Source organism: Periplaneta americana, chromosome 1 (genome assembly GCF_040183065.1).
Source record: "Periplaneta americana isolate PAMFEO1 chromosome 1, P.americana_PAMFEO1_priV1, whole genome shotgun sequence".
Taxonomy (NCBI): Eukaryota; Metazoa; Arthropoda; class Insecta; order Blattodea; family Blattidae; genus Periplaneta; species Periplaneta americana.
Window position 1 is genome coordinate 211,828,821 of NC_091117.1, and position 13,331 is coordinate 211,842,151.

The 13,331-nt window shown below is 35.3% G+C and overlaps 1 protein-coding gene and 1 non-coding gene across 2 annotated transcripts; both read right to left on the reverse strand.

Moving 5' to 3' along the window:
- Positions 1–1,360: 1,360 nt before the first annotated feature.
- On the reverse strand, positions 1,361–12,989 carry LOC138707680 (apolipoprotein D-like). Its single transcript, XM_069837476.1, has 3 exons — positions 12,833–12,989; positions 4,993–5,242; positions 1,361–1,722 (listed from the first exon to the last, which is right to left on the reverse strand). Exons 1-3 carry the CDS (start codon positions 12,947–12,949, stop codon positions 1,490–1,492), a joined length of 600 nt encoding a protein of 199 aa, XP_069693577.1. The 5' UTR covers positions 12,950–12,989; the 3' UTR covers positions 1,361–1,489.
- TRNAV-AAC (transfer RNA valine (anticodon AAC)) lies at positions 7,847–7,919 on the reverse strand. Its single transcript has one exon. It is a non-coding gene; the product is annotated as a tRNA-Val (tRNA).
- Positions 12,990–13,331: the final 342 nt, after the last annotated feature.

Sequence of the window (13,331 nt, forward strand, 5' to 3'; positions counted from 1 at the left end):
GTGAAGTCACTTCCTCCCCTGGTGCTGCCAGAGCGAAGCCAGAGACAAGGACTATGGGTGAAGCCACTTCCTCCCCTGGAGCTGCCAGTCTCGTCTTGGATGCTTTGCGCGTTAGTTTTACCCCTCCCCCTACTGCCTCTTCACGTGAATCCAGAGTTCCCAGGCGCTGCAAAATTTGCAGCAGCTTGTCAGTAGCGCGCAGTTTAAAATACATTTTCTTTAGTGTTGTGAGTATAACAAGTGCAACAATGTTTAATTCTGTACAATATTTACAGTCTATTCAGTTCAGTATCTTAACAATTCAGGAGAAATGTGAAATTAAGTGCCCATCAGTTGAATCTCATTATGGAAAGAACCGCTAAACAAAATACAAAGGCTCGCATATTTTTTGATAATTTATCCAGTATCCCTGCTTCCTTCTCTCGATCTCCACACAGTCTGTATTAGATTAATGTGTTTCAAAGACAATTCCATCAGCTGGGGCAATAAGATGGAGTTTTAAAATAAGAACAGTAAATGTTGTTCATGAGAAGAAGGAGTAATTGCTAGAATGTTTTCAAACAATAATGGAATCTGAAACATCTAACAACAACACAATAAATGAGGCAAGCACGGAACAGGGCACAGTTGAGCAGCGAGATTTGTGAAAATGAAAACCCTAAAAAGCGTCGTAAGGTCGAAGGGATTCAGACACGGGTTGCGGCAGCCAAGGAAGTGTATAACCTCATTATCACACAAGCTAACACCCGATTCCAGTTCATAATCATCTGATATTTTCTTCTCTTCTGTGTCAAGAAAAATTTGAATGCTACAAAAGCTCATTTCCTGAAAATGACCTAAATGTATGTGTGAAGCTTTTTCCAATGTTCGATAAAGACAAACTAAAAACGGAACTCACTGTATTGTATCAGAGACAAGAATTCAGAAATATCAGTGACGCAGTCAAGCTCTTGCACTTTCTTCTATCTGAGAACTTGCAGGTCTCATTTTCACAAGTTGTGAAACTACTACGCATAGCTATCACCATACCAATGACAACTTGCGAACCAGAACGTTGCTTTTCGTGTTTGAAGAGAGTAAAATCCTATCTGAGAAATATGATGAGAGAAGTGACCGCATTAGCTATGTTTTCCATTGTAAAGATTATGTTAAACACCATACCGGATTTTAATAAGATGATTCAAAAGTCCGCAACCTACAAGACAAGGCGCATGGAACTAATCTTTAAATAAAATAAGTTGCTTGGTTTATTTTTGTATGCAGCCCCCCTTAATTCAATACCCACGAGCCGCCACTGCTATATATAGTAGACTATGGTACAGTTTTGAAGGGAGAATACAAGAGTTCTTATGTCACATCATGAGATAGCACAGTACTTTATTATATTAGAGATATAAAAGCACATTTGTCTGTTTATGTACAATGTGGATCGGAAGCATGTTAGTGTTATAACAGGGGAGATATATTCTGGAGAAGCAAGTAACCATGATTAGCAGGCTGCATTGTCAATCAGCTCCCACTTGTCGTCGTCAATGTTGAGGCCACTCATCACGGACTTGAGCGTCTTCAGCTTTCCTTCATCCAGGGTCTTAGATCGACTCCATATTTCATTAAAAACTAATTTCGTGAACATGTCAGTCTTGTCATCGTAGAATTCCTTGCAGGCGTGCACCAGGGCATATGTCTCGTAGTCCGTCGCCAAAATCGCTTGATTCACCACCTCTGTGAACACAAAATGAGTATTTTTACTATTTTTTAACTTTGAACCATGGCACTCATAGAAGCTCTTCAAGCCTAACGCCTTAAACAAAGCAGTACAAACACATCATGTGGGGTAATTCTACCATTGCCATTAAAAACATATGTAGGCCTATACCAGGCATGTCAATTGATGCCCACAGGAGCAAGCGCGCGCTTTAGAGCCCAGGAGAGCCTGAGCGCTTTACAGCGGAAAGGAAAGAGACAGACGAAAGAGGTGGTATATGCCGCTTGGTCGAGCTATATTCAGGAATGGCCAGCACTGATTCAATAGATAAAGGGAAGAGAACTTATTAAAACTGTATCCATGTTAATTTTTAGATTTGCCTGACAAGTATAAGTGCATTATAAGAATGTAAGTTTTAATTTTAATGCTCATTTTTCACAATTTGATTTTTTTATTCAAAAGAAATATTTTCTCAACTTTTCGTATAGAAAAGTGAAATTTTCAGGTATAGGCCTATTTATTTAGTAGCCTTACAGAATGTTTTCGTAAATCTAATATACCATATATATGTATTACTGAAGATAGTGTATTGAAAATTTTGAAAATATTCGCATGGAAATTGTTTGTAGGGAAATTAATTAACAAAGCAACTACTGTTACATCATAAGCACAAAATACGTGCCCATGTGTTGTAAAAATGTCAGCTCTATAGCTTCAGCAGATTTCGAGAAAATAATTTAATATTCTGATGATAGGAAGTTGCTCACAAATGTCACCTTAAAAGCATAATGCGATAAGAGTTTTGTTATGTAATATTAGTTACACTTAAAACAGATACAGTACCTAGGTAACTTTGCTTTGTACTATAATATTGTTTTGATTAGTTTATTGATTACTTTTGTAAGGATAAAGATTCCATTAATATAAATTCCAACTTATCATGTCACACTCAATCTCTTTTTTTTTGGAATATCACTTTCTTTATGAATGATGTGTTTCATCCACTTAATACAGTATAATATTATACTACTATGGAATTTAAGTGAATATTCCTTCTTAATTCTCTATTATGTTATTAAGATTTAAAACACAAGTGCAATATTAAGAAATCAGTGTTAGTACTTTTGTTTTACAGACAATATAGATAATATTAAACACAAAGAAGCCTTATAAAAATAACGACATAAAATTTCACGATCCGTTTGAAGTTTTTGCACCACTGTTTTCTTAATCCAACAGGTTGCTTATTCATATACACAACCCTTCCTCTTTCCATACTTAGCGCTTGCTGCCCGCGCACGACGTCAAGGTCGCTTTTCAGACAATCACGAATTTTAACAATCATAAATTTGTGTATATATATATATATATATATATATATATATATATATATGATCTAGTAATTTACACTCGACAAAATATCGACAATTACTCATTAGTGGCCAATATACATGATCATGAAATTAGAAATAGTGAACAAATTAATATTCCATATTGTAGATTACACAAGAGCAACACAAACTTTTTAATTATGGGGATGAAATTATATAATAAGCTCCCAAGTCAATATTATAAATTACCAATCAATAGCTTCAAAACTAGATTTTACAATTGGTTATTAAAAAATCCTTTTTATTCTGTTGCTGAGTTTTTCAACACAAATTTGTATGTAATTGTATTTTAATAAATAAGTTTCATTGCAATTTAGTTAGTTTTCTTTAATTTAAAAGTTTCAAATTATTTCATGTTTTCATTGTATTATTTAAATTTTACTGTTTCTTTTATTAGTGTTTTTTTTAATGTATTCATATGTTTTTCAATGTATTCTGACGAAGCCTAAAACTGTATGTCTAATGGCCAAATAAATTGAATTAAATTGAATTAAATTGAATTGAATTGAATTGAAAAATGTGCTTGCTTTGACATCACTGGCCTATACTGTATCCTGCAGCATATACAGGGTGTTTCACGAGGAGTTACCGCCACTTACGGAGCATTTTTCCAAAAACATTTTGAGCAAAAAATGGAATATAAACATGGGTCCTACTCTCAATATTTTCAGTTACACTAATTTGAAGTTGTTTGTAAAATACCAAGTTCGGCCATACAATGTACTGCGAATAATGGATTAAATCTGTCTTCTGAAGGTTGATGGCTACTAAATCTATACTAATAATAAATCTGTAGCCGAAATTTTTCTGGTAATTTTCGATTTTCCAAAATAATTGGTCCTGACATATACAATTAACCACCCTGAAATCGAAAATCGCTTTTTTTTTTATTTTTGTCTGTCTGTCTGTCTGTCTGTCTGTCTGTCTGTCTGTCTGTCTGTCTGTTACCTTTTCACGCGATAATGGCTGAACGGATTTCGATGAAAATTGGAATATAAATTAAGTTCGTTGTAACTTAGATTTTAGGCTATATGGCATTCAAAATATATTATTTAAAAGGGGGGTTATAGGGGGGCCTGAATTAAATAAATCGAAATATCTCGCTTATTATTGATTTTTGTGAAAAATGTTACATAACAAAAGATTCTTTAAACATAATTTCCGATAAGATTTATTCCTTAAATATTTTGATAGGACTGATATTTAATGAGATAAATGAATTTTAAAATTAAAATAACTGCCATCTAAGGCCGTGTAATGAATTAAAAAACAAATGACTTCGTCTATAAGGGGCCTTGGACAGCAACAATCGAAAGCTATGAAAGATAGCCTACAGATAATGTTTCTGTGTTTGTATGAAGTAATATCAGAAGCTAAATTAACTGATTTGTATAATTAATTATTAATTCACCATTGGAATAATGCTATAATGTTATTACAGTAACTTCTGAGTGAATCGAGGATAGGTAAGATTAAAATAGCTTCTTATGCACAGAAAACTTGATAGGCTATTCTGTACATTCGTTTCCTGTATTTCCTAAAATAATTTTTATGACCAAATGAGTGGTCTCTGGATCAAAATGATCGCATTTTAATTATGCAAATACAATTTAAATTAAGTAACATAATAAACGATTTATCCTTATATCAAACACGAATGTTCCCTGGATCAAATGTCCTATTTTAATTATGTAATTATTTTATATTTATTTCTAACGGGTGCAGCGGAGCGCACGGGTACGGCTAGTGTTTCTATAATATTGTACTCAAGATTCACAGTTCATCTCTCGCCTACAAATTATTTATGTTTGTCTACCTGGTGTACAGAATTTGAGGGAAGATTTAGGCTTTAGTCCATTAACAGTTTCCTCCTAAGATCAAATAACATTAACTCACTATGAAACTTCTCATCCTCAGAGAACTTGTACGCCATGTTGGTGCAGGAGGCGACCCCAGGCATGACGCCTTCTCCCTTGCCCTCTATCTTCTTCTCGGTGCCATCGGACAGCTTAAGCAGCGCTTCGATGTGCACTTTGGAAACGTTGGCCATCTTGTCTGCCTTGTAGTGGATCTTTCCACATGTTATCGCGCTGTTGAACTTCTTGGGTGTCATTGCGTTGGCTACTGAGAACCACTCTCCTGAGAACTGCAACAGGTGCAATTCAAGCTAGATATCGAATTTAAGGTCTTTAAATATATCTTCGTAACATTGCTGCTAATTTCCAAAGTCCACCAAAATATTTTTAAATAGTTACTGCTCTTCGTAGATCACATCTTGATAGATAAACGGACACATACTAGTATAGTAGATGTTCGAACTTTCAGGGGTGCAGACTGTAATTCTGACCATTATTTGGTAATTGGAGAATTAAGAGAAAGACTATCAGTAGCCAAGCGAGTAGAGCAACAAGTTAATATTACTAAATTCAATATTTTGAAATTAAAGGACGAGGAAACTAAGCAAAATTATCAGGTCGAAATTTCGAATAGGTTTGCCAATTTAGAAAGTTCCGACGAAGTTGAGAAAGAATTAGATGTTAATAGCGTGTGAGAAAATATCAGAGATAGTATCAAAATTGCAGCTGAGCAGAGCATAGGTTATTATGAAACTAAGAAAAAGAAACCGTGGTTTGATGAAGATTGTTGCATGGTAGTAGAAAGAAGGAAACAGGAAAAATTGAAATTCTTACAGGATCCAGTTGAGGAGAAGAGAGATAATTATTTCAATGAAAGATGGGAAGCAAGTCGTACACTTAGGAATAAAAAGAGAGGTTACTTGAAGGAAAAACTGAATGATGTAGAAACAAATAGTAAGAATAAAAACATTCGAGATTTATATAAGGGTATAAAGGAATTTAAGAACGGATATCAACCAAGGGTAAACGTGATCAAGGATGAGAATGGTGACTTGCTTGCAGACTCTCCATCAATCCTAAACAGATTGAAAAACTATTTTGCGCAACTACTAAATGTACATAGGCCAAATAGAAATGATCGGGACGAAATTGAAATACAAACTGCTGAGCCATTTATACCCGAACCCACGCTTTCAGAAGTCGAAATTGCGATAGAAAATCTGAAAAAGTACAAGTCTCCAGGTATCGATCAAATTCCAGCAGAATTAATACAAGAGGGTGGAAGTGCATTATATAGCGAAATTTATAAACTTGTACTTGCTATTTGCGAAAAGGAAATTGTACCAGAACAATGGAAGGAGTCCATAATTGTACCTATTTTTAAAAAGGGGGACAAAACCAACTGTGGTAACTTTCGAGGAATATCACTTTTGTTGACGTCGTACAAAATTTTGTCCAATATTCTTTTGGGAAGATTAACTCCGTACGTAGATGAAATTATTGGGGATCATCAGTGCGGTTTTCGGCGTAATAGATCGACTATTGATCAGATTTTTTGTATTCGACAGATAATGAAGAAAAAATGGGAGTATAAGGGTACAGTACATCAGTTATTCGTAGATTTCAAAAAGGCATATGACTCGGTTAATAGGGAAGTATTATATGATATTCTTATTGAATTTGGTATTCCCAAGAAACTAGTTCCATTAATTAAAATGTGTCTCAGTGAAACATACAGCAGAGTCCGTATAGATCAGTTTCTATCTGATGCTTTTCCAATTCACTGAGGGCTAAAGCAGGGAGATGCACTATCACCTTTACTTTTTAACTTGGCTCTACAATATGTCATTAGGAATGTCCAGGATAACAGACAGGGTTTGGAATTAAACGGGTTACATCAGCTTCTTGTCTATGCGGATGACGTGAATATGTTAGGAGAAAATACACAAACGATTAGGGAAAACACGGAAATTTTACTTGAAGCAAGTAAAGCGATCGGTTTGGAAGTAAATCCCGAAAAGACAAAGTATATGATTATGTCTCGTGACCAGAATATTGTACGAAATGGAAATATAAAAATTGGAGATTTATCCTTCGAAGAGGTGGAAAAATTCGAATATCTTGGAGCAACAGTAACAAATATAAATGACACTTGGGAGGAAATTAAACGCAGAATAAATGTGGGAAATGCGTGTTATTATTCGGTTCAGAAGCTCTTATCATCCAGTCTGCTGTCCAAAAATCTGAAAGTTAGAATTTATAAAACAGTTATATTACCGGTTGTTCTGTAGCCTATGGTTGTGAAACTTGGACTCTCACTCTGAGAGAGGAACATAGGTTAAGGGTGTTTGAGAATAAGGTGCTTAGGAAAATATTTGGGGCTAAGCGGGATGAAGTTACAGGAGAATGGAGAAAGTTACACAACGCAGAACTGCACGCATTGTATTCTTCACCTGACATAATTAGGAACATTAAATCCAGACGCTTGAGATGGGCAGGGCATGTAGCACGTATGGGCGAATCCAGAAATGCATATAGAGTGTTAGTTGGGAGACCGGAGGGAAAAAAGACCTTTAGGGAGGCGGAGACGTAGATGGGAGGATAATATTAAAATGGATTTGAGGGAGGTGGGATATGATGATAGAGACTGGATTAATCTGGGACAGGATAGGGACCGATGGCGGGCTTATGTGAGGGCGGCAATGAACGTTCGGGTTCCTTAAAAGCCATTTGTAAGTAAGTAAGTATTCGTAGGTCGCAGTGCTGGGTCTTTGTGCCCCTTTTCCAAAATTCAACTTAATTCATAATTGCATAATAATACATAAAATATACTTTTGATAATTATTTACAATTGAAGATTTTTGAGATGAATGAAATATTAAATAAAAACGAAATGTTTCCGCCCGGGATCGAACCGGGGACCTTCCGCGTGTTAGGCGGATGTGATAACCACTACACCACGGAAACGACGAGAGAGCGATATGAATTAAATGTAAAAAGTTCTTCCTCACTTGGTCTTGTCTACTGGCTATGGATGGTTATTGACCTACTTTCTCACACACATTCGTTACATATATAGTACCAAGGCAGCGAGTCAGTACACACAAGGTAGAAAGTAATCGTTCTACAGCCCGGTTGCCATAGCTGGTGCAAGTTGCAACCAAAGACAGATATACTGTGGTGTTAGCTTGGCCAATGCTGTGTAAGTAGTGAGGAAAAAATACTCGTACGTTCGTTTTGACGCAAAGATTAGCATTGAGATTCCACTGGTTTGTTATCATCATCATCATCATCATCATCATCATCATCATCATCATCATCTTGAACTATAGGAGTTTGGCTTGTTAGACATTGCCATTTTCATAGGAATGTAATAGTAATATATGTTACAAGAGCGGTATGTTGACGTTTTCATGGTCGAGGAAAAGATTGAAAAAGCGAAACGTAGTTGAGCTTTTTTAATTTGCGAGAACATGAAAACAAACATACCGCTCGTGTATCGTACATCATTTTGTGCGAAGATCGTTTATTACATACATGAAAGACGAATTTCTAATTAGTTGCAATGAAATCTCCATCTTAGTTTCTGTTTAATGACGGCAACTTCGGAAAACCAAAATATCTTTCTTCAACATTGTTGCTATAAAATGTTTTCTGTGCTTACTATACTCCAGCAAGCCGTGATATACGTCTGTCTTTTTTTTTCCCCCCAGTCTATAAATGCGAACTTAAAACAAACGGTAAGGTTATGTAATGATTTATTTTTCATTTTAATATTTTAACAATATTATTTATATAACATATTGCAGTAATAACATCGGAATCTGGAATCTTGTTGATTTTTTCACGGCTTCCTTAATGTTACTTGTATCAGGAATGCAATAAGTTCCGTGGAGTAGTAGACTTTACTTAATTTTTGCAAATATTTAAAAACAATAATTAACTTTGCAATTTAGGTGAAATTGCAGTGGTAAGTTTCCAATTTATAATTATTACTATGTTAAACGTCTCTAAAAATAATATGTTAAAAGCCTAAAGCAGTAAAATGAATGTCGCGCTTAAGCGGTAAGAAGAGGGAAATTGTTATGTGTGTTACGTTGGGAATACTGAATGTGGTATTTCACACTTACCGCGTATTGGTTCTGTGCGGAAAACAAGCAAATACGCACGATCTCGCACAAAATTATTTACTCCATCGTCTAATTACTCTTTTTGCACATTCTAATAACAAAAGTGAAGTGTCTTACGTTTTCTATTCTCTCCACGGCCATGTCTATCTCATATAATATACTGGAAATGTCCAACACTCTAATCCAGCGTTTCTCAAACTTTTTTGAAGTGGGGACCACTTTTTTAAGTCACAACAGTTCCGCGGACCACCTTACTCTTGTTCCCTTCGAAAGCAAATTTATCATTTATGTAGCATATTTTAATACCAGTATACTTATATTTTGAAACTGAATTAATTAAAATTAATTTCATTCATTTAATTTTATATTAGTATTAACTAATTACGTTAATATTTAACAGAAAAAATCATTTTCATTTTTTAATAAAACAAGGCTATTAGAGTTATTAACTACACAAAATAAATAAATGTTGGTATTCACATTAATGAGATGGATAAGCCTGCCAATTCTTGCGCAGTTCTACATTTGGACTATGCCGGTAAGCTTAAGTCGGAGATCGTCACATACATCGAGTCGATTTCGGTACTTTGTTTTATTTAGAGTTAGTGATGAAAACCCTTTCTCACACAGATACGTAAAAGCAAACTGTTTAAATAATCTGCAAAGGACCATTGTACAGTTCACTATATTCTGTTTTCGCTTTTGCTGAGATACAGAAATTAACCCCACCTTCCGCTTAGAATTTTATTTTAAGTCCGATGTTATTCGAGAGTTCAATATTAAAGTTCATGAAAGTTTGTTATTTTCAATACCGCAATGAAAGGGATCACTAATCCATGAAAATTCGACATATTTGCTTGGAAAATAAGTTTCAAATTGTGACCTCAGAGTTTCAAAATGCGAACATAGTATGTCATTGCATAATTATACAGGGACATCATTTTATTTTTACTTGCTTTTTTATTGTACCTGCATTTCTGAATGTACTTCACTCCCACCCCTTCACTAATGTCCTTGCTCCCGTCAGACACACAAACTTACGGCCGCTGTTGCATTCAGTCTTCAAGCAGTGAAGTAAACACTGCAGTGTATAGTGTGTTTCAGAAATATGGTTGCGTTTTCTATAGAAGAAAGAACCTATATTAATAATATCGTACTAAAAAATTATATTCAAGAAACGATAAATTCAATTTCAAAGAATATGCTTCAAAATTTTTTTAATAATATGCGTAAAGAATTGAAGCCTGCATTGTAATGAACGGCAACCATTTTCAACAACTTGTTTAAAAATTCTGATTAGCTTATTTTGAATTGAGGTGGCTAGAAGCAAAGGAATGCTAGTGACATTTGTAATAACATGAGTTAAGTGCATCCAGTGTAAGCTGAAGTATCTAAAATTTTAGTGGCAAAGTGATATTTTAATCTTATCACACATTAAATAATTAATTTATATATATATATATATATATATATATAATATCTTATGTTAATAAAAAATTGAATTACCAAAAATTTAAATAAAAATTTCACCGATTTTACGAAAGCTTAAATATTTAAACCCCATTTTCTCAAAAGTAACTTAAGTGCACTTACAGCCCTTTACTTATGACCCCCTCAATTTAAATGCACTCTCTATATTGTATGTTAACACCAATAATTAATATGCTAAATAAAGTAGACATTACATAATGAACATAGCCGCCTGAAAAGTTGAGTTTTTGAAAAAAAATGTTACTACTCTACTGTATTTTGATAAATTCCATAAAAGTGATGATCAAACTGAAAATCCTAATATCGTATTTCCCTGTAACATAAATGGATACACTATTTTTCTCTCCTCCTATAGCTAGTAAAATGATTTGTTTACATATTGCACTAGCAACTCCAAACTTAATGGAAGGGAGCAACAGTGTTTCCGAGTATAACCAGGTTAATGTTAAAAATGTTGGTAAAAATAAAGTGATGTCCCTGTATTTTCCAATAACGAAATCATTTTCAACCAATAAAGACTCCAGGGCTGGAAAAAGTGAAAAAATGTTCTGTTTTACATAACTGACCCACAAATCAAGTTTCGCCTCGAACACCTTTATTTTCTCATGCGCATTATGAACCGTCAAAGAATTACCTTGCAGAGAGAGATTTAGTTCGTTTTGAGAATGCATCTGAAAGATATGCCAATGTACTTAGCCACATGTCATCAGCTGATGTGCAGGGAAAAGATGGCGAGAAACACCACGTTCATAGTGCTTTAAATTTCTCTTGTTTCTGAGAGTAGAGTGGGAAGTCGGTAGACAGGTAGGGTAATAAATTTCATAAAATGTCGGTACTGGAAGAAAAGGTGAAAGATGATTGCCATGTGTCATTTCCTGCTATAGTGTGATGCGCAATTCGTTTTAATTTAATTTGTACTTCTGTCCTTTTTGAAGGACCACAAGGGCACACCTCGAGGACCACAGGTGGTCCGCGGACCATAATTTGAGGAACGCTGCTCTAATCTATGCGATACTGACGGAACTGATGGAATTTCAGAAGTGACTAAAATCTTGCTTTCCCAAGCATGCGCTTTATTGAATGTACAGGGACATCATTTTATTTTTACTAACATTTTTAATATTAACCTGGCTATACCTTCCTATTAACGATTGAAACAGGAAACACCGTTTGCTACCCTTTCCACGACGGAGTTCGATGATACTGGCGTAAAATACAAATCACTTTACTAGGTATAGGAGGGAAGAAAAGTAGTTCATCCATTTATGTAAACTAGGAAATATTGCAATTTTGAGTTTGATAATTTCCATTAGGTTTTTGTTTAATCAAAATACAGTACTGTATTAACACTTAGTGTTTTACACACGAATTGAGCTATCCATTTGGAAGTATTAGTTATGCAGTGTTATTGTACTGTTACAGCACATTAGCGTACTATAAAGAGAATGAAGTTAAATTGAAAAATAATTATAATATGGATATTTAAACACATTTTAGAAAATGGTGGCCGTTCATTTCGATACAGGCTTCAGTTCTTTTGTCCATATTACCGCACTATAGACTATTGTACCTAATTGCAATTACCAGTTTCGTCCTTCGTACGAGTAACTCATGTTGAAATAATTCTGTACCTACTCTATAAAAGAGTACCTTACGTACTGTAAATTCAATCTTCACTTCTGCCCGATCTGAAAAGATCAAATCACTCAGAAATGCTATCTACAGCCCGTTCAAATGGTTTTGTCGCAGGGTTGTAGAAAGGGGGGGGGAAATCACGTGACAGTTAATTACTTAAGGAGGCCCTTTTATTTAAGTTATTTTAAACACTTGAATAATATTACGTAGACGTCCAATTCCTAACAGAAATTAATGTTTTCAGAAAAGAGCTAAGATAGCCCAGCTACTAGACTTTACAAAGGGGCGAACAGAAGCAGGTGGGGGAAACCGGGATACGACATAGGGAAACGGACGACAGTACCCGTACGAAAATATGATTCAATATTGAAAGCTCTTTCGTCACTGGAAAACGCGAACATATTTCTGAAACGTACTATACTCACTAACTCAGTACTGCTTACGCGCCCTCGGCTCTGTGTCGTGAACGGTTGGAAGTTTACTAGTAGAAGGGGTGGGAGTGAAGTACATTCCAAAACTCAGGTACAATAAAAATTGAAGTAAAAATAAAATGATGTCCCTGTAGTATTAAGTATAAAAAAAAGTTGACTTTCGAGAAGTTTTGATTCAAAGATGCAGACATACCTTTTCCTCGTCAAATGGATACTTCCCCGGCACGGGCAAACACCGATTGATGTGGAAGTGGGCTGCAGCGAGGCCGCAGCACACCAGAAGGAGCAATGCAGACGACAGTTTGCTCATCTTGACCAGGGTTGTGATGCCTCTGTGCGCAGACGGCCGCTTTTGTATCCTCGTGTTTGTTAATTACCTTCACACGTCACCACGTATAGGCTAACAGGCAATTCTTAATTTTCCACTGTTCCCTGAAGCTTGACCACTCACAATGAACAATCAGCATGAGACAAGAGATTTTACATCCTTGTAGTATTTTATTTTCCATTCTTCAGAAGCTAATAAGTCCAACTGAAGGTTGTCAGATGGGATTCACCCATACATAAATTGCCTCCACTTGTAAAAAAATAATTCATCTTTGAATGTATTCGTTCTCACCGACAATAACGAGTCATTTCCAGATTCAGTCCAGAGATTAAGGCATGAAGTTGTGAGGGAGCAAGCATCGTGT